A 26,622-nucleotide genomic window follows, 5' to 3' on the forward strand; every position below is an offset into this window, starting at 1 on the left:
CTGCAAAGGGACCTTTGTTGGATAGTGTATCAGATCTGCTGTTATTACAAAGAAAGTGGGGAAACTTTTCTTTCTGTGTCCAAAGTACCTGGCACCTACAGGAGCAGCAACATTTTTCCTTCAGATTGTGTATTTGACTTTGTTTTTTTGAGGAATCAGGTGTTTTGCAGCTCAAGAGAGTAGAAAAAGGAGAAGCCTCTACCATAAATGTTTAGTTGATACCTCTCCAAAAGGCATTTGGAAGTGAAGTGATATTATCTGCAGCCATAGTATCCATGTATGTAACAGCCCTAAGATAATAAAACCTTCACTTAGCCTAACACAAATCTCCCCTAGGGGTGAGGATCTTGAACTGTCACAAGAACTTTTTTGAAACTGTTTTTCTTGTCTTCTAAGGTAAATTCATAACTCAAAAATGAAATTCTGGTTTATTTCTCTATTTTTGCTTAACTGTTTTCTGAAACATTTCTAGTGTAAACCCAAAATGCAGTGGTTGTTTCAAATGAAATAATGCAGTGAGCATATAGTCAGCTTGAATCATAGCACAGTTTCTGATCTATGATTGAGAAATATACAACATCCATGATTGCTATGATTTAGGAGAATAAAATAAAGATTTTGCTTCTTGAATGCAAATACAAAAAAAGTCATGTGCTGTTCTTAGAGTCTGCAATGTTATTAATTTTTTTAAACATCAGAAAACTAATTAAATAATCTCTTTGATATTGTGTTATTTGTATAGCTGGATATATAACAGAAAGTTGGTAAAATATAAGACCTGTCACTGAGACAAATGCTGTGCAACAAGTTTCAATACAAGCATGAACAGATGCAACAAGTGAAGCTAGAGATGAAGCCATAACATTTTTTTTATATGTGTACTCCTAATCATATTGCTAATGCTTTTCTTTTTTTCCCCTCTTACAGATGATTCCAGTATGATTTTACAGGCTCAAGAGGAGATTATTGAAATGAAAGATGTATTTTCGGTAAAACTGAAACGACGTCGTTTTGCAGGCCAGACAAAAGGTGGCACTTTGTTGGGTATCACAGTTTTTAAATGCTTAAATAAAGAAGAGAATAAACTAACAGACTGTGCTATCCATTTCAATAACTTAAGTGAAGATCATTGTCAGTCATGGTTTAGACATCTGAAGGAAATTTTGAATGGTAAGCATTTGATTGGGGTTGATGTTATTTCTATTGGCAATACATGAGGCTGAGTGAAGCTTAGAAACATTTTGCCTGTGGAAATTAAGACATGCAGATATGAATGTTATTATGTTATTATGAATGTTTAGTACTGAAATTTTACATGGTGAAGTGTGAAATTTAGGGAAGTGACAATAATTGACTATCTGTAAAAATGAAACAAATTGATGCTATTTTTTGGAAGTGTTTTAAAAGATACTGTAAATAAGTAGTTTATTCTGACTGAAGAGTCTTCTGGGAAATCTGTTTCTGAAAGAAATAAAATATTTTGTTGATATTTTGACTTGAAATTGCATCACTACTACAGTAGTTGCAGTTCTGAGAACTCTTCAGGGATGTTTTAGTGACTGTTTAGGACCTCCGACTTGAGACCTGCAGATTCTTTAAGAGACTAATGGGAGAGACTTTCCTCATCTCCGTAAATTCACAGGTGGCAGTGCTCTTAAGGTTCTGTAAGACTTTACAGTGTTGACACTTGTGATGAGAGGCAATTCTTTACTTTAAAAATATCTTTCTGTGTTTGCCTAGGCTACTGCCTGTTTCAGGATGCTTTGTTTTACCCATTATAGTTTTTTTTTTTATGGAAGTGGTATCCAATTTAAGAAAAATTATTCACTGTTTAGGGAAAAGAAATACAAGCCTTTTACTCTAGTTTATATTGGAAAAACACATAATATAGCACACTTTTGATATAAAAACCCAAAACAACACTTCCGTCACCACACCAAATTTAGCTCCAAAACATGCCTTTGTTTATAGATTATAGCAAATGAGTTTGTTTAGAACAGAAATAAAACATTCCGTCTTGTAATAGACTATTAAAACTCCAGATGAATTGTTAAGACTGAGGCAGATTACAGAATTCAAATCTTGTACATCTGTTGTGTTTGTAACAACACTTTCAGTAGCAATTTATAGTATACTTCCAGTAAAATGACTTTAAAGTGTCAAATCAGATATTAGAGATAGAACATGAGTTATTAACAGTGCATTCTTACACTGTTTACAGTATACTTAGGATTTTTCAAATGAAGATATTATTAAAAAATCTTCCTTTTTGTGAAAGACTTTATCATGAAATATCTAAATCTGTAGAAGTGCCAAGATTCCTGCAGATCTCCAGCTACCCATAAAGGCAAGGACATTTGCATAAGGAGCAAATGTCTGTTTTGTTCCCAGATTACCCTCCATCTATCAGGAGCAGTGATACCATATGTTCACAGGAAAAAAAACCTGCAGTATCTCTGCTCAGGTTGCCTTGACCTCAAGGTGAAGTCTCTGTTTTATAGCTTTGTAATTGGAAGCCACGTGAACCTGAAAAAAGTATTCTGTGTAATGTTGCTGTTTCAAGTTCTTCCTTCAACTTCAGTCTTTCTCCAGAAGCTCAAACCTTGTGCTGATTTTTTTTTTGATGTCTGATCAGTATTTTTTTTCTACTTGCCTTCTACCTCAGGAATAATGAGACTCGGAGGAGAAAAAATAATCAGACAACCATGCCCCCAAATATCATTGACTAATGTGTATATTATTCTAAGTCCTATAATTACAATAAAAGTAATTTTCATACTGTTACATTCTGGATAGATAGTCAGACTGCCTTCCTATTAGTAAAATCACCAAAAAAGCGGCAATATTTATGCACTCAGTGTGGCAGAGGCCCATTATCAGTAATTCAAAGAGTGATGGTATAGTTATGGTATAATTCAGAAAGAAAGTCTTCATACCAAACATTGGTATGAAGTTCCCAGTAGGATTTAGGTCTGGACTAAAAGTATACAATGAAGTTGAGTTCTGTTGATTTCACAGTAATTGAAATCTCAAAAGGCACTTTGGTATCTCTGCGTGAAACAGTGATGAATTTTCATAGTTTTTGCTGCAGCTTTTTTTTTCCTTTCTTAATAGTGTTGGAGACATCTTTGTTAATAATGAACTCAAAGTGTCTCCTTTTGGTTTTATCCTTCTAAAATAGTTAAAATTTCAGTGTACTGCCCTGCCCCCTTCCCCCAGTCTATCTGATCCCACAATAATTTTTCATTAACTGCTGCATTATTTACTTGGAGGGGTTTTTTTATTGTTCCTGGGCTGTAGCAAATGAAAAGGAGGTGATTTACCAAAGTAGAACATATATATATTTGAGTATGTCTGTCAGCAATACTTAGACATTCTGACAAATGAATGTACATGTGACTGACAGGTGTGTTTCCTCTGAAGATAAATGCAATTTCTATTTGTTTACCTTACTCTTTGGCAAGATTTTTTTTATATTTTTATTCATATACATTAATTAAGGAACAACAATAGAAAGTTTATCAGTGATGATGTGAGCTAGAGTTTTATCTGGAGCTTTCTAATGATGATTTCTGATCTTCCAATGAAGATTTCATTTTTTTCTGAAATTTCATGTGCACAATTTCTGTTTTACTGTGTGACTTGTCTGGCATGAATGTTTCATACATGTTTTTTCTCTGTTCTTTCTTACTCTCTTCATAGCGAGTGTCCTCTGATTTGACTTTGTGTTCAGAGTACTTCAATTTAAAGTTTGACTAGACTATAATTTTTTATGAAGCCTATCATCTTAGAAGTAAGCATACAAAGACATATGATTGTTTAGAATTTAGTTACAGTGACTCCTATTATGGGGTTTTTGTGTGTGTGTGACAGGGTAACAAAATATATGTACCACCACCTTCCCACTTTTAAATAAATTTTATTTTCTACCTAATGTTGCCGCTGTTCGAATGCATGGCAGCTGGATATGAAGGGCCTGCTCAGTGATATGGAGGTCCTGAAAACTGATCTTCTTCACACCATGTATTTGTTAAACTGATGTAAGGTAACCATCTTAATATGTAAGGTGCCATCTTAATACACCTGTGGAACACTGGTTCTGGACTGGCTCCTGGAAGGCCCCAAAGAGCAGCCTAGACAGATTGTAATGTGCTGTTGCTCTCCTGTCAGTCCTGTTACACACCTGACTCTCAGTGATTTCCATTTATACGTCACATCTTTTTGTACAGGACTTACGGGCAGGTACAGTGGGGACATACTGTGTCAGTAGAATTCACCGTTTAATCTAAAATCCTCGGTGCATGCAAATGCGCAGTATTTTTTAAAGGGTTAAGGCAGCCTCAGAAATGAGAGAAAATGCTCAATTGTCAATGCTCATCCATTTTTGGGGATTTTTTTTAACAAAATAACACTTATTTTCATTAACAGTTTTGAAAATGTTGTACTTAAAAAATCTGTAAACTAACAGAAGACAGTAAATGTGATTAAGAATAAATGATAAAGCAGCAAAGAGAGCATGAAGTGCTTTTTTATTTTTATCTACTATTCTGTAGTATCATACTGGGATTTGATATGAATGCCTGAAACTTCATGCATGAAGTTTTAATTAAACCATTAATGTTAAACATTAACTTTGGTTAGTTAATATTAACAGTGGTATCTCCATAGTTACATTAACAAATTTGTCTCATGTTATTAGTTTTTCTCATGTATAATATTCTTAATGTTGTATAAAGTGTTTATAAATGTAGGCAGTAATGACATGATTCCAGGCTCTTAACTTTTGTAACATAAACCCATTTTCATAAAGCTAAGGACTGAAAGCAGCACAGATGTATGTCTGAGCACAGCGTCTCTGCTGCCCTATGAGCCTTTGTTTTCAGAACACCCTGATTGACCCACCACCCTTCATGGTTCACTGATTCACTTGATAGATCAAGTTTAAACTAGTGCATATTAGCACATTTGTTAGTACTAGAGGAACAGTTGGCCTTCCTGCTTTAGGCTGCTGGTTCATTTCAAACGGAGCAGCCACAGAAAACAATAACAGAATACCAGTTAGGAGAACACCAAAAGGCTGGCAGACTGGATTCAGTTGCACGCTGTAGTCAATGACATTGATTCATTCATAGAGATGTTGTTTAAAGACTATTAAAAGATTATTATTTAAAAATACTTTTAAAGAAGTTTCACGATAATATATTGTCTGAAAGTTTAATCTTTGACTGATACTGGATATTTTTCATAAAACTCGGTTGTTTGGTGTGTTATAACCTGTCCAGTGCATGCTGGGAATGATAAAGTAATTATTTTTGTCACGATCATCCTTTCATGTCAGTTGGAAATTATTTGGCACAAACAAAACCACATCAGTAGTGTACCAGCTCTGCTCAAAAGCCTTATTTATGATACCTGTTTCTGTAAATGAAATATTTTACCTCTCCAAAAAAGTAAATCGATATTCAAGTAGTCATAAAGAGACTATTCCAATACTTTTACCTTGTGAATTCATTTGGTTCTTAAAAATCTCACTAGGATTTATGTGTCAACTCTGATCTACTTTTCAGCACTAGCCTAATATAGATCATCATAAATGCAGTTTCTGATTTAGAATCATTTAATAATCCAATTTTTTTTTAAAAAAATGAAGTTCAACTGTTTCCTTAAAAACATAGAATTTTTTTTCACCAGTTGAAAAACCTGTATTCTTTTCCATACTTAGGATTTCTTTTAAACCTGTGTATTGCTACCCAGGGCTTAAATTTATACACCTGAAACTCAAAAACATGGAAGTGAGATAGTGATCTTTGCTTTTTTTCCTTCAGTTTTCTCCTAATGACTGTTTAGCAGTGTTGTGGCTTGCGCTGTCTGGGTGACAATTTATGACACTTCATCACCTTTCTCTAATTCTATAAACTACACTTTCCTATTCCCTCTGCTTTGTGTCTTATATTACAACAAAGTTTTTGGTATTTGGGGTTTTTTTTAAGTTTAAAGGTATACTTAGAAATCAATGACTCTGAAGCCAGTTTTTAGAGTTTTGTGGCTCTGGGTTTGGTGGGGGTTGAGCATTTAGGACCAACTGTCCCAGGTAGGAGTTCCTGTAAAGAAGATAAAAAGCATGACAGCACATTTAGGAATGTGGCTAAATCTTTACTCTTTTAAATCAGGAGTCCTTATTATTGTAGTTTTCAATTTAATTTCTTCTGATGCTTTAGGCAAATTATCAAATCACAGAAATTATTTTTTTGGTCTTAATATTTTTATAGCTTCTAAAAGACTGCAATAATACCAGATAGCGTATTTCAATTAAGACATTATAATCATATCTTTATGATGATGATTTATATGTATTAATAGTCCTTGGAAACTTTTCTGTAGTCTTCCTTGTTTGTGTTGTAATTCCTGCGATTAGAAATTGCACTGAAGTACATAGCTGCAGTGCTTGTTTCTGTTTCTAGAGAATCAGGAATAATTTAAATTGGAATGGACCTCTGGAGATAATCCATTCTAGCTTCCTGCTCAGGGCAGGTGAGCTTCTAAAAGAGATCAGGTTGCTAAGAGCCATGTCCAGGTAAGTTTTAAAAATCTCTAAGGATGGACAATGTCATCCATGACGTAACTGCCCTCATTGTGAAGAGTGTTGTTCTTTATTTCACGTTGGAATATTCCTTGTGCAGCTTGTGTCCATTGCCTTTTTGTCCTTGCACCTACAAGGGGTCTGGCTGGGTGCTCTTTGTGCTCCTGCAGTAGATACTTAAGGCAAGCATTTAGGTAGATTCTGCTCTTAAGGCTGTACAAGTCAGCTACCACCGACTCTTGCCTGTGCCCTGTTCCCTCGTTGTAGTCACAATTCTCCGTTGGACCCTCTCTGCTTCATCAGTCTTGTGCTGGGGGCCCTGAAAGTGAATGCAGTTTTTGAACTTCAGGCTCAAAAGATGTCAAAAACAAGGGCATAGTGATATCCTTTGGACTGCTGATTGTCCTCTTTTTACTGCAACCCAGTAAGCACTTGGACTTCACTGCATCAAGGGCACACTTCTTACTCATGCTCAGCTCCTTGTCCGCCAGGAGCTGCCGATTCTCTCTGAAGAGGTGCTGAGTGGTCAGTCCGTCCCCAACCCCCCCAACTCATAGGGTTTTGCCAGGCCAGGTGCTGACCTGTGTTTGTCTTTATTGAACATCTTCAGGCTTTGTCAGACCTTTCTTGTAGTTGATCAAGGTCCTTGTGAACAGCCGCCCTGCCCTCCAACACATCCGCAGTCCTCACCAAGTTACTTTTCTTTCCATTTTCTTTTTTCTCCTTTTTAAGGAGATACTTTTTAAGGCTTGTGCTAAAGACATGCAGGATTCCTCAGGCATTAAGGATTCCTCAGGATTAGTTTGCTGTGCAATGACTTGACACTGTGTGTAACATTTTGACATAAATATAGTTATAAAATTTTTTTGAGTATGCATTTGGGTTTATAGCAGCAAATTGATCCAGTAATTTATTTCAGTATCTTTAGGAAATCATCTAAATTTACGAACACAAACTGGATAAAGTACTAGTTTTCATTTCCAGATTATTTGATGTGTTTAAATAAATAAAAAAATAATCTATGGGACTTTTTATAATGGTTATGTTTTGGTCTCAAGGAAAATCTTTCCCCTTTACTGATGAAATAGTATTTAGCTATAATTTTTTGAGGAATTGTTCCTGTTCAATTGTTGAGGGAAAGTAAGTGGAATGAGCTTCAGAAAGTCCCAGCTGATACTCTGAAGGTATACATGGCTGTAAAAATTGAAGTAATACTCTTCATGGGCCAGGAAAATGTGCTTTCACACTTGGCTCCTTTTGGAGTTGTGGCCTACTACTACTTTTGTTCTTGAATGTTGAAAGCTGTACACTTGCCAGATATTCTAGCTTTTATTTGGCTAAGAAAGTGATAGTCTCACCTGATAAGAACTAGAATTGTTTAAATCATAGATTTTAAATAATTACCAAAACAACAGCAGTATTGAATGCTACTGCTTGCTTTTTGTAGCAAAGCAACCTCACTGAACCACGGCAATTTTAGGAATTCTAGAGAAGAGAACTTGAAAAGTAATGTTATTTGTTTACTACAAGTTATTTATTATTCAACAAAATGCTGTATTTCAAAGAATAAAATTACTTCATGGGATCAGTGTGCAAGACAAGGTACAGCTTGTACTGCATTATTTCTCAGCGTTGTTTCCTTGGGGTTCATTACTTCAAAGATTGAAATGTTTAAAAAATAAAATGAACAATGATTCTCGGATTTCTGAATGATATTGCCAAGTTTTATATTTTATTTCTATTTCTTTGGACCTTCTTCAAGGCGAGGGAATTTTGTTTGCACTGTTTGATTTGCACTTTCAGAAAACAAAAGTATCATATTGTAGTATCAGTTTTACTGGGTGTTTTTGTTCATGTGCCTGCCAGGAGGGTGTCATATTATATTCCAACAAGGATATGTTTTGGTGTTTGGGTTTCTTTTTTGTTGCTCAAGCTTAGAACTTCTTCATATTCCTTCTATTCCTGTATCAGGATTTAACTAGGTTATGACATAGACTTTTTTTTCTGGTTTCTACAACTGTTTATTAGCTGTACACACAAAAGTAATCAGTACTGTAATTTAGAGATAAATAATGCATATCCAAGAAGTAATTGAAACATTTTTTAGACTAGAATTTACTTATCCTGTTAAAGTATTTTAATGATTCTAATATCAGAAATTCGTTTAAGCTGTAAAAATAGTTGGGCTGTATGTAATCTTAAATATTTTGTGTTTTTCTTTTAAGGCTTTCAAAACAGACCAAAATCCTTAAAAGTGTTTGTTAATCCAAGCAGCCACAAAAAAGAAGCCACTCATGTTTATTATGAACAAGTTGCACCTCTTTTTAAGCTTGCTGACATAAAAACTGATGTCACTGGTAAGTTGCTTCAAAAGCATAATTAATCCTTTGTGAAACTAGTACTTAAGCATACAAGACAATTTAAATTTACTGCTAATCCTTATTGGCTTTGCCTGCAAGTAATGCATTATGTGTTTTTGTAGTTCTGTTATTAATTGAATATTTTTCACCTGTAGCAATCAATACTAAGTAATACATCATTGGTATTTTTTAAAGTAAGCATTCTATATAAATAAACAAGCATTTAATGTCTGACAGTCTTATATATGCTTACTAAGAGTTGTTCCTGTATTCTAATAAACACATGACCTTAACTATTCTCTTCGGAGAACGTCTATTGGCCTGACATATAAGAGGGGCTGATCTGAAGGACACAGTATTTCTGGGTTCTGACTCAGTTTCAGGGAAGCCTAAGTGATTAAGTTCTGTGATGACAAGGGCAGTTCTCACGAGGCACATGGGCATGACTTGGTGTCTGGGTAATGAAAAGGTACAACTGTAACGTTGTAGTGATGCTGCCTTCTGCTCAACAATGGGTTCCTGATAGCAGGTGTGGATTTAAGGCCCCAATTTGCGCCAGAGTTCTGCTTTATGTCCTGAAATTGCCCTTTGGCTGTTTTGTTTGATTGACTTTTTTATGAGAAACCGAATAGGGAAATAAAGAGTTTTCTTAAGCCAGTAAAATATTAGTGATCTGTTCATTACTTTTGCTCTCTTCTGTGAACAGACCAAAACTTATGCAGCATCAAATTTTGTCCCCAAAACGACCTAAATTTACAGAGAATTTCCCATTCACAATTTTTAATCCATAGTATTACATTTACCTTTAATATACTGCTATTTTTTGATTATGCATTTCCTATTCATGTGAAATATAAATTCTGGTGCAAGACATTTTAACACCAAAAAGTTTTTTTCCTATGTTTGTTGTAATTGACTTGAAAAAAAAAATTAGTTCCCACTTAAATAAATTATAAGACAGAAGGCTCATTCTGAAGTTGTTCTTAAACTTCTTTTGAAATGATGACTAGTTCTGGTTGCAGGCCAGAAATTATTCTGAGAAAATCTAGTTTAGATATGAGGATATAATAATGCAATAAATGTTTGTACGTGGGATTTATCTTGCTAATTTTATTACCTGTATCTTTGTGTTTTTTAATTATTTAGCCCACAATTTAAAGTAAAGTCACTTGAAGATTAAAGGCACATTAAAATAAATTTGGAAAAGATTGTCAGTATTAGAATTCTGTAGGGATAATTTCTTAACATTTCTTAATTGAGAAGGGAATGCCAGCAGCTTTATATAAGTTTTGATTCTCACAGGCATATTTTTCACCTGCAAGGCATGGATGGTAGTGTGAACAGATTAATAATAATGCTGTTGTCTTAGAAATTGAATTTAGCCTTGTTTAGTCACAATACTTTAAAAAAGTTTTCATGTAAACTATGAATATAATTTGTAGTGGGTTTAAAAACATTTTTCCTAATTGAAGAGAAACAGTTTAAAGTTTATTTTTTTAATTATTTCTATTTTAAAATTTGAAAGGAAACTTCTGGGTTTAGCTAGAAAAATGCTGAATAGCTTATCCTTTAAATAAGTTTTTTTTGGCAATGATGAAATACAATTGTGCTTATTAGCTGCCTAACACTCCTCCTACAGGCAAAATGAGAAAACTGCATTACAGTTTTCAACGCTAACAGGGGACTAAATATTTAAGAAAATAGGGAGCTAAATATTTAATAAAAAGACAGTGGTGGTGGGTGCTGACTGAAAGCCCTGTCCACTGGTACTCTCTTGTAATAAAATTGAGTGCTTTATTTCAAGTAAATTGAGCAGGGTTTTTTCCTCCCATAATTTTTTTGGATTATGTGAAGTCGGAGTGTGTATCTTGCAGTTCCTGCTTTTTTTGGACTATGGCCAATATTTAGATAACTGGTGGTGTACAATGGTGTATTAGATACTGAAATTGTGAAGGCTTTTGGACAATTTTTACACTGAAGATAGTTTACATTTAGACTTTTCCACATACACACATTTAAAGATTAAAATTCATTGTACACAAAAACTTTATAGCAAATGTGAACCTGTGCATACACAGTGCAAAGCTTGCAGGTTACTGAAAAAAACCTCAAACCATCAAAGGTTGACAGTGGAGTGCTGAAAGACAAAACTCTCCTCATGCAATCTTGTGCATTGGTAGGTGGCTGTGGCTTCCTCAGTGATCAGGCTTGCCAGATCTTATTCTTCATTGTAACTTCTCTTGGAATAAACTTATGTATTTACAAGTCTGGAGGGGAAGTATTCTCTCCTACTCAAGGACATAAAGTGATCAAAAGGCACGTATGTAAATAAGTGAGTTCTGAAGTAATATTTACTTTTTCAAATTATCTTCAACTTTGGTAGGGTTTTTGTTTGTGTGTTTTTACCAAATTACTTTATGCACTACAGCTGTATTAATTTCAGTAAAAGTAACCAAAGGTCTTACAGAGTGGATTGTGTTTTGTTGGGTTTTGGGGTTATTTTGGTTACATGCAATAAACAAATCTCTGAAGTGCTTAGTGCATTAGAAAATGGGAATTAACAAATTTAAACTGAAACAGTACTTTTAACTGTAGCTAAGTCTAAGCAATAGTTAAAATCTGGCCTTTATGCATTCTTTTAAGAATCTGGCAATCTTTTGTGCCACAGCAGGGCTATGGCTGCTATGGTAAGAACAGTGACTCTTCCAAAAATTCAGTTCAACAAGAGCTTGCTCCACTGTTGAGATACCTGCAAGTATTGACAAATAGTGATAATTGGAGCCAATATTTTAGAAATACATTAGTATCTTGTAAAATTTTACACATAATAAATAAATAAATAAAGGAAGGAAGCCCTGACAGAATCATAGCTTGTCTCACTTGTCATCCTAGTTTTCACTCTTTTGCTTCTGTTTATGCACAGTTACAAGCTGACATTTAGGCAGAAGTAAGCCTGCCCATTTTTAGGGCAGAATCACAAAGGGAAAAAAAGTGTTTGAGGATTGGATAAATAGCATTGGTTTAAACTTACTGTGCAGTAAATAACAACAGATGAACTGGTGTTGGCAATGGATAAAAAAAAAGTTATCACTAACAGTTCTAATCCTATACACTTCAGTCTGTGACATGAGTGCTAACATTTTTAGGTGTCATAGGGAAGCATCCCGTGTTTTGAAGTGTTGAACTAATTGCATATTGCTTTTTCTATATGTAGAGGCAGAACCCTTAGTTCTTGCTTGCTATGTGAGATAGGGTGTTAAAATGTTTTGGAGCGTGTGTGACTGTTCAAATGAGGTACACCACTGGTGTCCTTCCTTCACAATGCTGTTACTTGAAACTAAAGAACAAAATGTCCTTGAAAAAGAAAAAAATTTTCTCAGTTATGCATTAGAAGTGGTTGAAAAATCATTAAATAATATAAAATATTAAATAAATTACCAAATATGTAATCTGGATCTTTCTCAAATGACAAAAGAAGCTTTTTCCTCTTATCAAAATATATTGTGTAGGGTTTTTTGTTTGTTTGGGGTTTTTTCCCCTAAATTGGAACAGGGCCAAATATTCAAACATTTAGCTTCTTTTCGAGCTATCAGAATGATTTATACATGCCCTTCTGGAGATTGTCAAGCCTGCAAAAAACTTTTTAGACATGGTCTTTTTATGTCTATGTTAGATTTTTTAAAGTTTTTTTTCTACTTGAGTGATTTTCTATATGTTCTCACAAAGTTTTTCCTGGAAACCTCATTTTTTCATTGCCTTTTTGTCATGATGTTTTGAAATAGATGCTGTGTACTTCTGTCATTTGCTCATCAAATTTTAAATTTCTTGGAATTTTCCAATCTTAAGCCTTGCAATAGTCATTTAACTTAATTTCCAAACTTAAGCAACTAGATGCAAAGAGGATGGAGTTGCTATCAATCTGGCTAACATTAGTCATTTTTACTGCCTTTATTGATTTCTCTGTAGACATGAGCCCTCTTTATTTTCATGTCCTTGTTCTTTGAGTGAATTAATTTTTTAATACTAGGCATAACTTACTTACATTAGGAAAGCACTGAGCATGTTTTCTGTTACAAAATAAATCTTATTTACTATTCGATTTTAATTAGACTGTACTCATAACTTTCTAAATGTCATCATGTTCATTTAAAAAGGCATGTAACCTGGTAACCAACTGTATGCTCTCATAGGAAGAATTTATTTCGCAGCTAAGCAATGGTAAGATATTTGAACCTTTCTGCATTTTTGCATGATGAGCAGTTTTATTGGTCACTTTTTGCACAGTCTACAGGTATTGATAAAATATTGTTCCTATTGCTAATGCAAATCTGAATATGGTAGCTTAAATATTGTGCTTTGATCTTCCAAGAGGCCCTACATGAAAGTAATTGCTGTGAATAATTCTCGAGTTATTATAGTGATAGGTATTTCTGCAGCAAAATGATAATTCCTTGCCTTTGATATAATCAAAATAACTCTAGTTTTTAATTACAAATTTTCAAAACAACAAACACTAGAACTTTGCTAATACCGACTGGGGGATTTCGAAGTTATATGCAATATGTGTGTGTATATAATATATATGTGTGTGTGTGTCTATATACATAATTGTTTAATGTGAAGTCTAAAAATTGTATCACTTTTGTTTTGATTTTGTTTTGCTTTTTATTTCTTAGGAAAAAAGATATATACACTCACTATGTATACAAGCATATTTGTGTGTATGTATACATAAGGAGAGAGAGGGGTATTTTCAGCTCTTGTAAGCAGCATTTGAATAGTCTGTAGAAATACTGTTAGAACAGGTACAGATACGGAATGATTGTTTTAGACACCAAGACTAATAATTTTAACAGTGTTTAGAAACACTGGAGAAAAGCCTTGAACTATGCAAGCACTAGGGACAGACAAGCATGAAAGATTAATGTAATTTTGCATATAATGATGCACATTCTTACACAAAAAATCCATCTGCAAGTGTCATGTCAGTCAGCAAAAATCTTTGATGGGTGGCTGCAGCTGGGCTGTCTCTTCTGGCAAAGCTGCCCTAGAAAATGCTAAATGTAGTTATGATGCTTTGTGCCATCTGTAGTATGCCAGTTTATCCTGTCTTCATTGGCATTTACAGTGCTATATAGAGTATCAGCAAACACAGAGACATCAATGTAGAGTGACAGATTCATTTCCTCCAGAGGCTATGAACTCTGGTGTATACTTGTGCCACCTTCCTCTGTGTGTTATATTCTGTTGTCACTGGTATTTGGCTTGATTTCATACTTCTGTGTTTAACTCCTCATATTTTTGATTTAGCAATTTGCATATCGTAACACAAAGGCAATTAAATTTGATTGATCCTGAAATAATTCAGTCTTTACTGAGGATATGCTTGTTTTCCTGAAGTTTACCGTGTCAATGCTAAAACTTGCATTTTGGTGCAACAAACATCTTAAATTATCAGAATTTAAATTCACTAAATAGCCATGTGTTTGATGGCAGTTGAGTTTTAATGTCTCTCCTTTTAGCTGGTGTAAAATAAAACTTCATGTACTTTTTAAAACACTATTTTTTAAAATCATTAATCTGTATTGAATTACTCTGTGTTCCTTATGTTATAAGGGCAAAATAATTGAAAACACTTTAAAATTATCTAATCCGCTGATAATTAATATTTTTCTACAGTAACTGAATATGAAGGACATGCTCTCTCAGTACTTAAAGAATGTGAACTCCAGGCATTTGATGGGTAAGTTGGTTAGTGACTGTGAATGTTAGTAAACTTTGTCACGTTATTTTTTTATTTGTATTCCAATCAAAACCATGCTAGTAGACATTTCATGAGTTACTCTGTTTCTCATACCTATGAAACCTGAGAAAATGAGTTCTCATTAAATGCTTTGGTTTTTAATAATTACTGACAACAGATATGTATTTTAGATTAATAAATAATGGTAAATAAGCATAAACCTTTCTGAAATATGCTTCATGAAATTTTCAGTCTCTGTATTTACAAGAATATGAAAACAAAGAAGAAAAAGCCTGGATTGTATGTTCTTTACAAACATCTCCTATACTGAGCCATATTTAAATTGTTTCATCTTTGATCTTTGGGTAGAGTCACTGGAGTACCTCCCCTGTAAGGGCAAACAGGAGCAGAAGAAGCTGGAAGAATATAACCCTTAAGTCAGTATGATGCTAGGATTTCTGAGGTGAAAAGATCCCTGTCCTTTCTAGAAAAACACATCTGTACCTCCTTTTAGGCACTGTGTACGGTGGTAAGAGGTAAGGTAGTTTTTGTGCTGTTTCTGCACATGGACCTTACATGTTCTGCCCAGGCTCAGAAGCAACTGGAGGCAAGTTAGGTGTGGGCTGAAGGCTGTGCCTGTGTGCATTAATCTGCTACCCTAACTCAGCTTGTGTTTGCCAAGTGTTGCTTATTTTAGATGGACAGAAAGCTAATTCAAGTGAAAATATAGAAAGGGCAAGACAGTCTTTTTTTTATTCATTCCAGTAGGTAATGAATAAAATGAAGTTTACCGTGTCAATTCTAAAATTTGCATTTTAGTGCAACAAACATCTTAAATTATCAGAATTTAAATTCACTAAATAGCCATGTATTTGATGACAGTTAAGTTTTAATGTCTCTCCTTTTAGCTGGTGTAAAATAAAACTTCATGTACTTTTTAAAACATTATTTTTTAAAATCATTAAATTTTAAAATTTTGGAGCTTGATTTTTTTTTCTTTAAGAGTTATGGTTCCTTACGTGTTAAACAGCATATGAAGTAAATTGAAGCTTACTATTCGCAGTAGTAAATTGAAAGTTCATATCTCAGTGCTTTCTGTAAGCAACACTTCTATGTGTTAATTTTTTGTCAAAGTTGTTTGTATGTATAATTTCTTTTCTCTAATTTCTCCAGTTACCACATTTTTTGCAGAGACTGGTGGCATGTCATACGTCTTCCATATTCCACCTTTTTTGCTATCCACTTTTTTTTAAGGACACTGGAAATCTTGGCACTTTGTCAACATGACAGTGTGGTTTTTTTACCCCTGTCTTTTGGCTGAGCCTTGGTGACAAATAGAGAGAGTGCATTTGTGGTGCTGCTATCTCAGCTGTGTTTTCCTGTTTGTACAGTGACAGAAAGAGACAATGTACATGCATATATTTCTTCCCTGATCTGGAACCTAAGGTATTCAGGATATTAAGAGTAGCCTGGGTTAGGTCAGAACTTAGAAAATAAGTTGATTGAGAAAGTTGTGTCTGATGGTTGGATAGATGTTTCTTCCTGTAAGAAGCCTTCTTTGTGGTCGAAGTGAAATCTGTTTGCTCGAGACTTTCTACTCTTTATGCATAGCAGATTCTCACTGATTAGTTTTGGAATCCCAGGTCCCTGATGGTATCTCTGTTTCCAGCCAAAAAGGTAACTTTCAATACTAAAATAATAAAATCAAAATTATCAGCATTTTTGTTATTCCTTGGACTCTTTGTCTACAACAAACACAGCTTTCCAAAATCAGAACAAAATATGTCTGGGTTTTGAAGTTTTAATAGCCAGAGGACAATCAGGTAAGTCCTTCCAGATGTACAGTTTATCAGACTTCAAAAATTAACTGTTTTTGCTGCTGTGAGAGAAACTTTGAAGACTAAGAATAAACAAAAAAGGAGTCAAAAGACAGGTAATGACTCCAGATTACAAGGAGGAAGAAAATGTGCTTCGAACTTTTGCTATATATTCTATTTTTTATTTTTAAGTTAATGTTGGCAGTGTTTAGCTAGACAGAGGAAAATTAGAAATTAAAAACCACCTTGGAAATAATAATAAAAGTAAGGGAGCTGCGTAATTGAATTTAAACATTTTATAACATAATGATTATTCTCTTGTAAAGACCTTACTAGTTTTATCTGGTTGAATCATTGGATGTAGTTGTACAACTGCATTCATATAGATATACAAAAAAATTGTATTTTAAGGGAGTTCCTCCTAAAGTGACTCTGACATTTATATTACAAATGCTTGAAATGTATTATTACTATTTTTATCATTAAAATGTTTAATAATTTGGAGAATCACTGTAATAGCTATTTAAATAAACAAAAACAAGGAAAAAAAAAAGGTTTGTTGTAACAGAGCTTTTACAGACAAATGCATTCCTCTCTATTGCCACAGCAGGTGGGAGTTTAATTATGTGCTCCAGAAGCAGTGATTAAGTACCTTCATGCAAAGGATTGCTGGCACTAGGATTTTATACCTTACTAAATCCCTTAACTGCCTACACAGTGTGTGAAAATAGCTGTTTTCAAGTATTTTTTTTATTTTATTTTTACTTTATTGTAATATTTGGTGAGTTGTTATTATAAGGGCAATTAAAAGGCATTGGAATGATAGTGTAGGTCAGCACTGAAAAATGTAAAGAGCTTTTTCACTGAGGCACTTAAGCTTATGTTTGGTTCTTCCATCTGACCAGTTTATGAGCATAATGTGTGATATGGTAAGATAATTGTTAAATATATTTACTCCTACTCAGACTGAAAGCAGAAATAAGGATTCATATCTCATGAGGTAACACTCACTGATCTGACAATGAAGCCCGAGCTTGTTCTGAAAGAATGATTTTAGCTATTTGAAATATCATTATGTATATGGTGTGTAGTAGCTGCCTTCCACTTGTTTGCTCAGCTATGAAAGAGTTTATTTTGAACTGTGTATTTTTTGTTTTGTAACAGGGTAGTTTGTGTTGGTGGAGATGGATCTGTCAGTGAAGTTGCTCATGGTCTACTGCTTAGAGCCCAGATAGATGCTGGAAAAGACACAGATTATGTATCAAACCCTGTTAGAGCACCAGTTCCTCTTGGAGTAATACCAGCAGGTGAGAATAAAAGGTACTGTTATATTTTGTTAGTCATCTGTTTTAAGTCCCTCTGGCGTGTTTTACAGTTTTGGCTACTGAAGGCAGTTCTTGATGCTAAAGCTTCAGTTACTTAAGGGAATAAATGTCCTAAATTAGTGATTTAGATTGATTACAAATGACTAGATTTTAAATTGTAATGATAATTTATAGTAATGGCACAGATGAGCTCTTTGCCTGAAGGAAGAAGCTGAGGAAGAATAAAATAATTTTCAGCTGATTCACACAAAGATCAAGTTTTGCCCTTATTTCCTGAGAGAAATGATACCATATGAAAACTTTGTTTTCTAGATTTTCCTTTCTTGCATCTCTCCTGTTTTCTTGGCAGGGTTCTCTCTTGGATTCATGCTTAGGGTCTATTTTAAAATGATGTCCCAGAAAAACATTTTATGGCTTATATTGAAAAAAAATAATGTACTAAAACCCCTGCTTTTTCTATTCTTTACTCTTACAGACCTGAAAATCTCTACCTCTCTCTTGAAAAATCCTTTTGCTCCTTGTTAACTTTTACTTACATCTTGTGGTGTGATTTTGGTTGGTTGGTTGCTTTTGGGGGGGTTGTGCGTCCATTCTCCTCACAATTTTTGTATTTGCCCTTATTGGAGTATAACTTGGCCCAGGCAGGAAGGTTTTAGGTGGAACTGTGTCGTGGTTTAACCCCTGCCAGTAGCCAAGCCCCACACAGCCACTCGTTCGTTCACTTGCCCACCAGCAGTATCAGGGAGAGAACTGGAAAACTCATGGATTGAGGAAAAGACAGTTTAGTAGGTAAAGCAAAAGCTGTGCATATAAGCAAAGCAAACCAAGGAATTAATTCACTGCTTCCCATGGGCAGTCAGGTGTTCAGGATCTCCAGGAGAGCAGGGCCCCATCACTCATAACAGTGACTTGGGAAGACAAATGCCATTGTTCCAAATGTTCCACACTTCCTGCTTATTCCCTCCACTCTATATATTGAGCATGATGTCATTTGGTCTGGAATATCCCTTTGGCTGGTTTGAGTCACCTGGCCTCACTGTGTCTTCTCCCAGCCTCCCATGCACCCCCAACTTCCTTGCCAGTGTGGCAGTAGAGAAAACAGAAAGGCCTTGGCTCTTGCAACAATAAAAAACCCCATCACTATATTTGCAACCCTGTGTTCAGCACAAATCCAAAACACAGTCTCATAGTAGCCACTGGGAAGAAAATTAACTATACCCCAACCAAAACCAGCAAAATCAGTACAGTCAGAGTTGATTCTGGACTGGAATACGAATCGCTTCCCTTGAAAAGAGAAGGGGCATTTTTGCATGGACACTACTCTCTGATGTGGGTGTTTGATGTGACTACTTGATGTAGTTTCTCAGATGTTTCTAATTAATAAGGAAAAAATTCCTGCAGCCAGTTGAACAGGAAATTGCTATTTTGTTTTCTACAAAAAAATGGAACAAGTCACTTCGAACTGAGCAAGCAAGATTTTAAATGCTTTGACTTGGTTTGCACTTACAAAAGCATCATGAAGACAGGGACTAGTTGCTTGTAAAAGTGTGACATTACATTAGCTTTGTTCCGAGTTAAAAAACCCTTGGAAATGTATTTGTAAAAGAGGTAGCAATCTCAAAGACATGAAGATAATGAATTTGAGTACAGCAGTTGGGCCATCACTTCAGTGATGTGAATCACTGTTCAGTTACTGTGAATATCTTGATGGTGATGAGAATCTCTCCAGCACTTGACTCCATGTTGTGCTTAGGTCGCTGTGTCTCATCATTAGTGCTTACTCTCTTCAGTTTAAGACAAATAGGTCATGATCAAAAAGGACCTGTAAACCCAAAAGGAGGCTGTACAGCTTATTACAAAAGGATGAGAAGAATTTCTAAAATTATATTGTAAGAAACTCCTTAATAAGTTCTTCAAAATAATCTATTGTTTATTTTATTTCCATATTGCTGATAATCCACGAGGTAGTCAGTTAGGAAACAGGTAAGTGTGGTACTTCTTCTCATGAAGATGGAACTCAACGGTCAATTAATTTTTTTTTTCCCCACCAGAAATCCATTGTACAGAAATAATAGGATTCTCCAACTGAGTAGAAACAGCAACTGTATTACAGGATAGCATTATATGAGTGGCTTAAAAACCTGGTTTTAGCCTCTGTTATAAGTAGTTGAGACAGCATTTTGAACTTTCAGTCAACTTGATGGGAAGGAGATGCTCTTGAAGCAGTTTGCCTCCTGAAGAGAAAGGTTCAGAGGGGAGTGTGTCCTTACTAAAATACTCTACTGAGCTGCCTTATTCTGGTCCAAATCAAATAGATGAGATGTGGGGAAGCCTGCAGTTGTACTGTTGGCCATTAGCAAGACTGTTTGTTGCTATGGGAACTACTGCTAAGAAACTGTACAGAGGGGGAAATGGAGAAAGGGAGGGGGGAGCTGGAAGGACATTAAAAAAGCTATCCAGTTGTTACAGAACAAGAGACAATCTATATCTGATGGCTGTGAACCTTTTGGTCTGAAATGGTTCATTCAAATAAATTCATGATTTCCAATTAATTCAGAAAATAAAATATTACCGAGTGTTAATTTCTGTGATATTTCAGGCAAAGAACCAAAATGTTGGTGCAGTTTTCAACGGAATTTTAGCTATGCTTGACTAGGAAGTCATTACATCACATTTATCTGTTTGGATGGGGGAGACATTAACAGCCTTATGAATATTCATGTCGTCTGGTTAATTAAGTTAATTGTACTGCAGAAGTGCTTGCACTTCCAAGGACAATTTTTTTCTCTACAATTTCTGTTTGGTACCTTCATCAGTCATGCTTTACATGACCTGCAGATACTTTGTCCCTACTGTGATGCTTATTGCACATCTCGTAGGGAGGAGGTTGTAGGAAGTTGTTTGTAATGTCAGGAAAATGGGTTGATATCTTGAACAGAGTTGTATTTTTTGAGTAATAAAATCTTCTTTGTTTCTGTTCAAAAAAATTCAGGTGACAGAAATGCTTGAATTGTATGGATGAAACCTTTTTATAGTAAATTAAGTAGTTAGAGTTAGAACTGAAAATGTGACTGTTACTAGTGTGTGAGGGGTGCAAGCTATACAAGGGCATCAAAGTTAGTCTCTGTAGTAATATGATAATGTTCAGGGGAACCATCTCGTTATTGGTAAATAATAGCTTGAGCTTACATAGGGAAGAAAAAGTTTACATGGGAGGAGGAATAATAGCATTAATACCATTATTATTGAATCACGACCTAAATCAGAAAAGCTTGTAGTATTATTTTTGTTTTCACTTTGTTGATAGGCTACATGTTTTTGTTTTGCTTGTTTGTTTTGGGTTATTTTGTCTGCCATCCTGTTTGTATAGGATCTAGTTAATGAGACACATTATTCAGTCATTATTTGGATCAAAAATGCTGTTAGGAATGTACTAAGAGGGGTTTTTAGAGAATGTGACAAAACTGTGCTTGTTTTAGATTTCCAATTTGTAGAAGGGTGAATGTGGTATTTGTTTTTTAGCACAGATAGAACTTGTTTTATCTTCCTAGGAGTCCTGAAAGGGTGGGATTTTTCTTTGTTTACTTCTGCAAATGTTGATGAGCTCCACAGATTTAAGAGAAGGATGAAATTACTTGTGCCTATCCTGTTTAGTAGAAATGAGATTTAACTCTCATTAAAGTCAGTATGAAGATTGGTACTGACTTCAGCTGCGGTCATTTGGTATCTTGCTGCCATCTGTATTGATAAATTACTCTTACATGAGGAATTGAACTTTTAAGACGTACCAAGCCTGATCTTCAGAAGTATATTCTGCCTTGTGCTCTCTTATTAACTTAATCTTCAGGGACAAAGAAGATGTTTTTTTTCAGAATAACAACTTCCCTGTTTCAAGGTACAGGGAATAAACATGATTAACCTGACTCGTGATGATCTGCTGCTTGTGTGTGTGATTTCCTTTGTTTTGGAGAGATACCCATAACAACTGATAAGAGTTGTAAAATTTTGATTAAAGGAAATACTTGGGTATTTTTGAGTTCTATCTTTAGCTAGCTTCATGGCAGAGCAGAACAGGTTGGATCTAGAAGTTAAATCTCTGAAGTCATTCAAACATGAAATGGTGTTTTGTGCATATACTTGTAGTATTTTGTGGAGAATTGCTTTTTAGGTCAAATGTAGGGGGTTTTGGAGCTTCTAAATATCTATTACCTCACTGAGGATGTGCCTCACTTCCTTTATTTAGTAGGAACCCTGAGAGCCTTACTCAGAGCTCTTCTCTCTGATGTTATGGCCACTTTCCATGAAGTTCTGCATTATCTTCAGAGACTAAGATGCTTCAGGGACTTAAAAGGGGATCTGTGAGATACTGAGGTTTCCAATTATTTTATATTTTTTTTATTGAGAGAAATTATTGAAAAATAATCAAAGGATATATTCCTGAATAAGAATGACATGATACCTTTAGAGCTTCGTAATTATGTACATCAGTCTTTGCAAATTTATTTTTTTTTTTCTATCAATAGCATGACACCAAAGATAGCAGAGTTTTGGGATAAACAAGATTTTTCAATCTGGTACATGATGCTTTTAAAGTGTATATTTAAATATCGAGTGCCTCTTGTTTGGAATGTGATAGTCTTTCCTTTTCCTCTCCTCTCTCTCCTACTTTTGAAAAACAAGTTTAAATGCTTCCATAAAACTTTAGGCACATTTAGCATCCAGAATTGTCTGTTGCTTCTGTAGCATATTAAAGAATTCAAGCAACCAGAAAATAATATGAAAACGTATGTGAGATCATTTCTTTATGGGAATGTTAGGTTCTAAATTCTTCTATTATAATTTTTGTTCTTTTAATTAAACTGTCATTGAATTATTCATCCCTTAATCAATGATATGAAGAAATCAATATTCTGCTTGGTGGCAGGCCCTGGTTCTCTATTTTTCTGGAAGATCTGCTGCTGGGCTAAGAAATGCAAGAAATGACAAAAATCAACTTTAAATTCTGTTAAAACTATACCCATTTAGGAAAGACATAACTGTTCCTTCTTCAGGATTTAAAAAATAAATTGATGTTTAAAAGTCAGCTGATACATGGTATTTTATGTCCTAGACATTAAAGCAGAAGGGCAAAATTTACATATTTATCTGTTTCTTACACAGGTAAAGTGCCTTGACAGGCACCAAACAGGCAATTTTTGTAAAGGTTTTTTCAATCCCCTTGGTTTTTATGGCACATATGAATGAATTTGCAGAGAAGATTTTATAGACCTCTGGAAGTTTTAAAGGTTTTAATTTAATACTATTAAGGATTTCTGCTGCTAACAAGACTATGTAATTTATGGGGAGGCTTTTTATTTTTTTTTTTGAAAATGCAGTAACTAAAAATGCTCTCTGTTTTTTTTCTTGTTATTCTGTGTCTCTCATATTTTTACAACAGTTTGTGTTCACTTTTACAGGTACTACTAATATTTTGGCCCATACGCTCTATGGTATTAAGCATGTGGTGACTGCAGCATTGCACATCATAATGGGTAAATATTTTTACATACGTTGTCAGATTTAAAATAATAAAGCAGCATCTAGCAGTTTGCCCTAATCAGTTGTTCAGTAAAGGCATAGCATTATGCTCTGTTGCTATAAACTATATTGTAGGGCTTTTAAACCCAAATGATTCTATCCTGATTTATAGTGGACTGGAAAGGTTATCATTCCTTGCGTATAGTTCAGTAGCAAAGGCCGTGGACCTCATCTTCTGGTGGCTAAAATCTGCCATGGAATAATGTCTGATTTTGGTGTTCGTGCCCTATTGCTGATGTTCTTTTAATGCAAAAAGTAACCTTTTCCAGACTTGACTGTGTAAATAGTGTTACTCTGTGTGTGTTATTATGCAATGATTGGTTGGATTATTTTAATTTAATGTACCTGCGGAAGACAATATGAAAACACAGAAAACACTTGAGGAAGTGATTAGGATTGGACTTTTCAGAAAGTATCGTCATATTTCTGAGAAAGTAGCATTCGCCTTTTTAGCTCCAGGTACAGTTCTTTTAAATACTAACAGCTTTATAAGAAAGCTTTATTAGTAGAAGAAACTGTCTTGCCATTTGGTCTGCACAATAAATAGGGTTTTGAATGTGAAAATGCGAAAAGAAAAAACTAAGTTGCTAGTGCAAACCTTATTTTTGGGTCTTAGGAAGTAGCAAATACTTAGGCAACGTTAATGTTGCTTGCATAACAATTTTTCTTTAGGACTTTTTTTTTTTAATGAAAAAATAGAATAATGGGGCATGTCCATCTTGAGTATCTGTTTTCTAGGCCTTGCAGTCAGCAGTGGAAGAGCCTCTACTCTATTTCTTAAATAGTCATATACAAGTCTTCACAGCCAAAATCTAAAACTGTCTTTTTTATAAATTCAGAAACACTCAATCTAATGGAAACTTTCTATTACAGAAAAAACGTATATACCCTATCTTGAAGAGAATTAGATGTTTATATTCTATAACTGTAAACATGAATACATTTGAAACCTATGTTTGAGTGCCCATATTTCCTCCAGTAGGATGTTCAATCATTATAGATATTTGGGGAAATGGCTGCAAATATTTATGCAAATATTAGCAAAATTACATTTTCTTTAATACTAATTATAAAAATATGAATAGAATTAAGAGTCAGACCCTTTGCAGCCTTATGAATAGCTGAATTTTCACCATAACTTTAGCATTTTCAAGCACCTGAAATGACTACATTTATAGAGTCTTAATTATATCTCGATTGATTCTGGTTTCCATTAGTAAACTTGATTTCCTAAAGAGAGAAGAGTCTGGAGATTTTTTTTCTCCCAGCTAAATTACGTGAAGAAGTATTAAGTTGTATTTCTTGTGCAACACAGATGCTATTTTTATTTTCTGTTCTTTATCTTTGAAATTTTAGGACATATTCAGGCCGTAGATGTCTGTACCTTCAGTACTCCAAGCAAGCTGTTAAGGTTTGGTTTCTCAGCTATGTTTGGTTTTGGTGCGAGAACTCTGGCTTTGGCTGAAAAACACCGTTGGATGCCCTCCAGCCAGCGGAAGGATTTTGCTTTTATCAAAACACTGGCAGATCTCAGGTATGTCATAAGATGTTATATTTTTCTAGTATTTCTCATTTTCTTGAGGAAAATGCAATAATTAATGTGATGAAAATACAGGCAGCAGTAGTTTAGCTATCTTAATTGCAGACAGGTTTAAGTCAGATGTGATGTATATCCCTCTTACATGTTAAAGAGGAGATAAATTCTGTACATTCAACACTGTCTTAAAATCATCTTAACTTTTATTAAAGTCTGTCTAGCAGTCAGAGTATTGGTTTACATGATAGTAAATATTTAATATTTAATATATTACATGATAGTAAATGTTTTCTAGGCCAGAGGAATGTGAATTATCATTTCTACCTCTACAAATTCCACAGGAAGACTCTCATGAGAATGACAGGTAAGTAAAACTGAGTCAAACAATTCCAAAGCTGCAAAAATATGTCTTTGAAGATAAAATTGTACAGTTTCTTAATTTTGTTCAAATTTAATCAACAGGCAAAAATAATCTTAAAAAAAAATATTTATTTTGACAACTGCAAACTGGTACACATTGTAAAGTGTTCCCTGTAGACTACGGAGGATTTGTTACAAGGCAGTCTTCCACTCAGTAGTATTGATTTGTTCTGTTCCATTAATATGTTACTTTTTTCTAAAGTATGTATTGTTTAAATGTGCAAAAATTACTTTAATTATTTTACCTACATGTTTCCATCCTTTTAGAAAGAAGAAAGAGAAAATAAAAAAAGGTGAGTTTTTACTTTTATGACTATTTAAAAACCAACTGTGGCTTATTAACTGGAGTAATATAGAATTACTCTGTTATATTTAGGTAGCAAGGATCAATGGCAGAAAATTCAGGGTCACTTCCTGAATGTGAGCATTATGGCAATCCCTTGTCTGTGTTCAATGGCACCAAGAGGCTTGGCACCTAATACGAGGTCAGTATGGGTTTAGAGAATTAGTCATGTCTATAAATTCTGACATCTTACCTTAAGACCTTGGCTTTTCCGAGAATATGAGCCTATGTTTAGGTAGTCTAGTCCCTCTGGAATGGGGGAGGGAGCATAGACTGCAGCAGACTCGATAATCCCAGGAATTGTAATCAGTTTTTGGATCAGGCAAATAAGGTCAAGCAGTCTAACTAGAATAATGAGTGGATAATTGCTGTGATTGAATTAGTTGGCAAGTCTGACTTAAGAAGTAGTCATTGAGCAATCATCTGTCATAGGATTTGGCTATATGTGGAAACTTCATTCTTGGATTTTATTTTTTCGAATAGAAAGGTGCCCCTCATCTTCTGCTTTACAGCCAGCAAAAATGCAATATGAGTCTTTTTCCCCATGCTATTCACTTGTGGGTTTTTTTTTTGTTTTGGTTGTTGTTGTTGTCGTTGTTAGGTTGTTTGGTAGTTTGTTTTGTGGTTGTTTTTGTTTTGTTTTTTTTTGTTTTCCCTCTGAACTTGAGAAATACAGCTTCTACATGAAGGGTGTTTTTGGAAACAAACGACTGTGTAACCTGGTTGTTGACATTGACTGGTTTTTGCTTTAGCTCATTGTTGAGGGTATGCTTTGTGGTGGTCCAAACAGTTATTAGGTGATAAATATTTTTACTTGAGGTATCCAATTGGTGATTAAGCAGAACAGCAAGTACAAGCTTTGTAGTTGCTCTTGTGCATGTGTGTGCAGGCATGTATATTTATCAAAAAAACTCCAGCAC

At 34.6% G+C, this 26,622-nt stretch overlaps 1 protein-coding gene across 1 annotated transcript in view; it reads left to right on the forward strand.

Annotated features, from left to right (window-relative positions):
* Positions 1-26,622, forward strand: part of CERKL (ceramide kinase like) — a 52,740-nt gene that overhangs the window by 21,665 nt on the left and 4,453 nt on the right. The window contains exons 2-10 of the mRNA XM_027637245.1: positions 928-1,170; positions 8,806-8,937; positions 14,620-14,683; positions 17,665-17,807; positions 23,282-23,356; positions 24,759-24,936; positions 25,235-25,303; positions 25,627-25,652; positions 25,736-25,844. Of these exons, the coding sequence (XP_027493046.1) occupies positions 939-1,170; positions 8,806-8,937; positions 14,620-14,683; positions 17,665-17,807; positions 23,282-23,356; positions 24,759-24,936; positions 25,235-25,303; positions 25,627-25,652; positions 25,736-25,844 (1,028 nt within the window). The 5' untranslated portion in view covers positions 928-938. The remainder of the gene's footprint in view (positions 1-927; positions 1,171-8,805; positions 8,938-14,619; positions 14,684-17,664; positions 17,808-23,281; positions 23,357-24,758; positions 24,937-25,234; positions 25,304-25,626; positions 25,653-25,735; positions 25,845-26,622) is intronic.

This window comes from Corapipo altera, unplaced genomic scaffold (genome assembly GCF_003945725.1).
Source record: "Corapipo altera isolate COAL_440 unplaced genomic scaffold, ASM394572v1 45, whole genome shotgun sequence".
Classification (NCBI taxonomy): Eukaryota; Metazoa; Chordata; class Aves; order Passeriformes; family Pipridae; genus Corapipo; species Corapipo altera.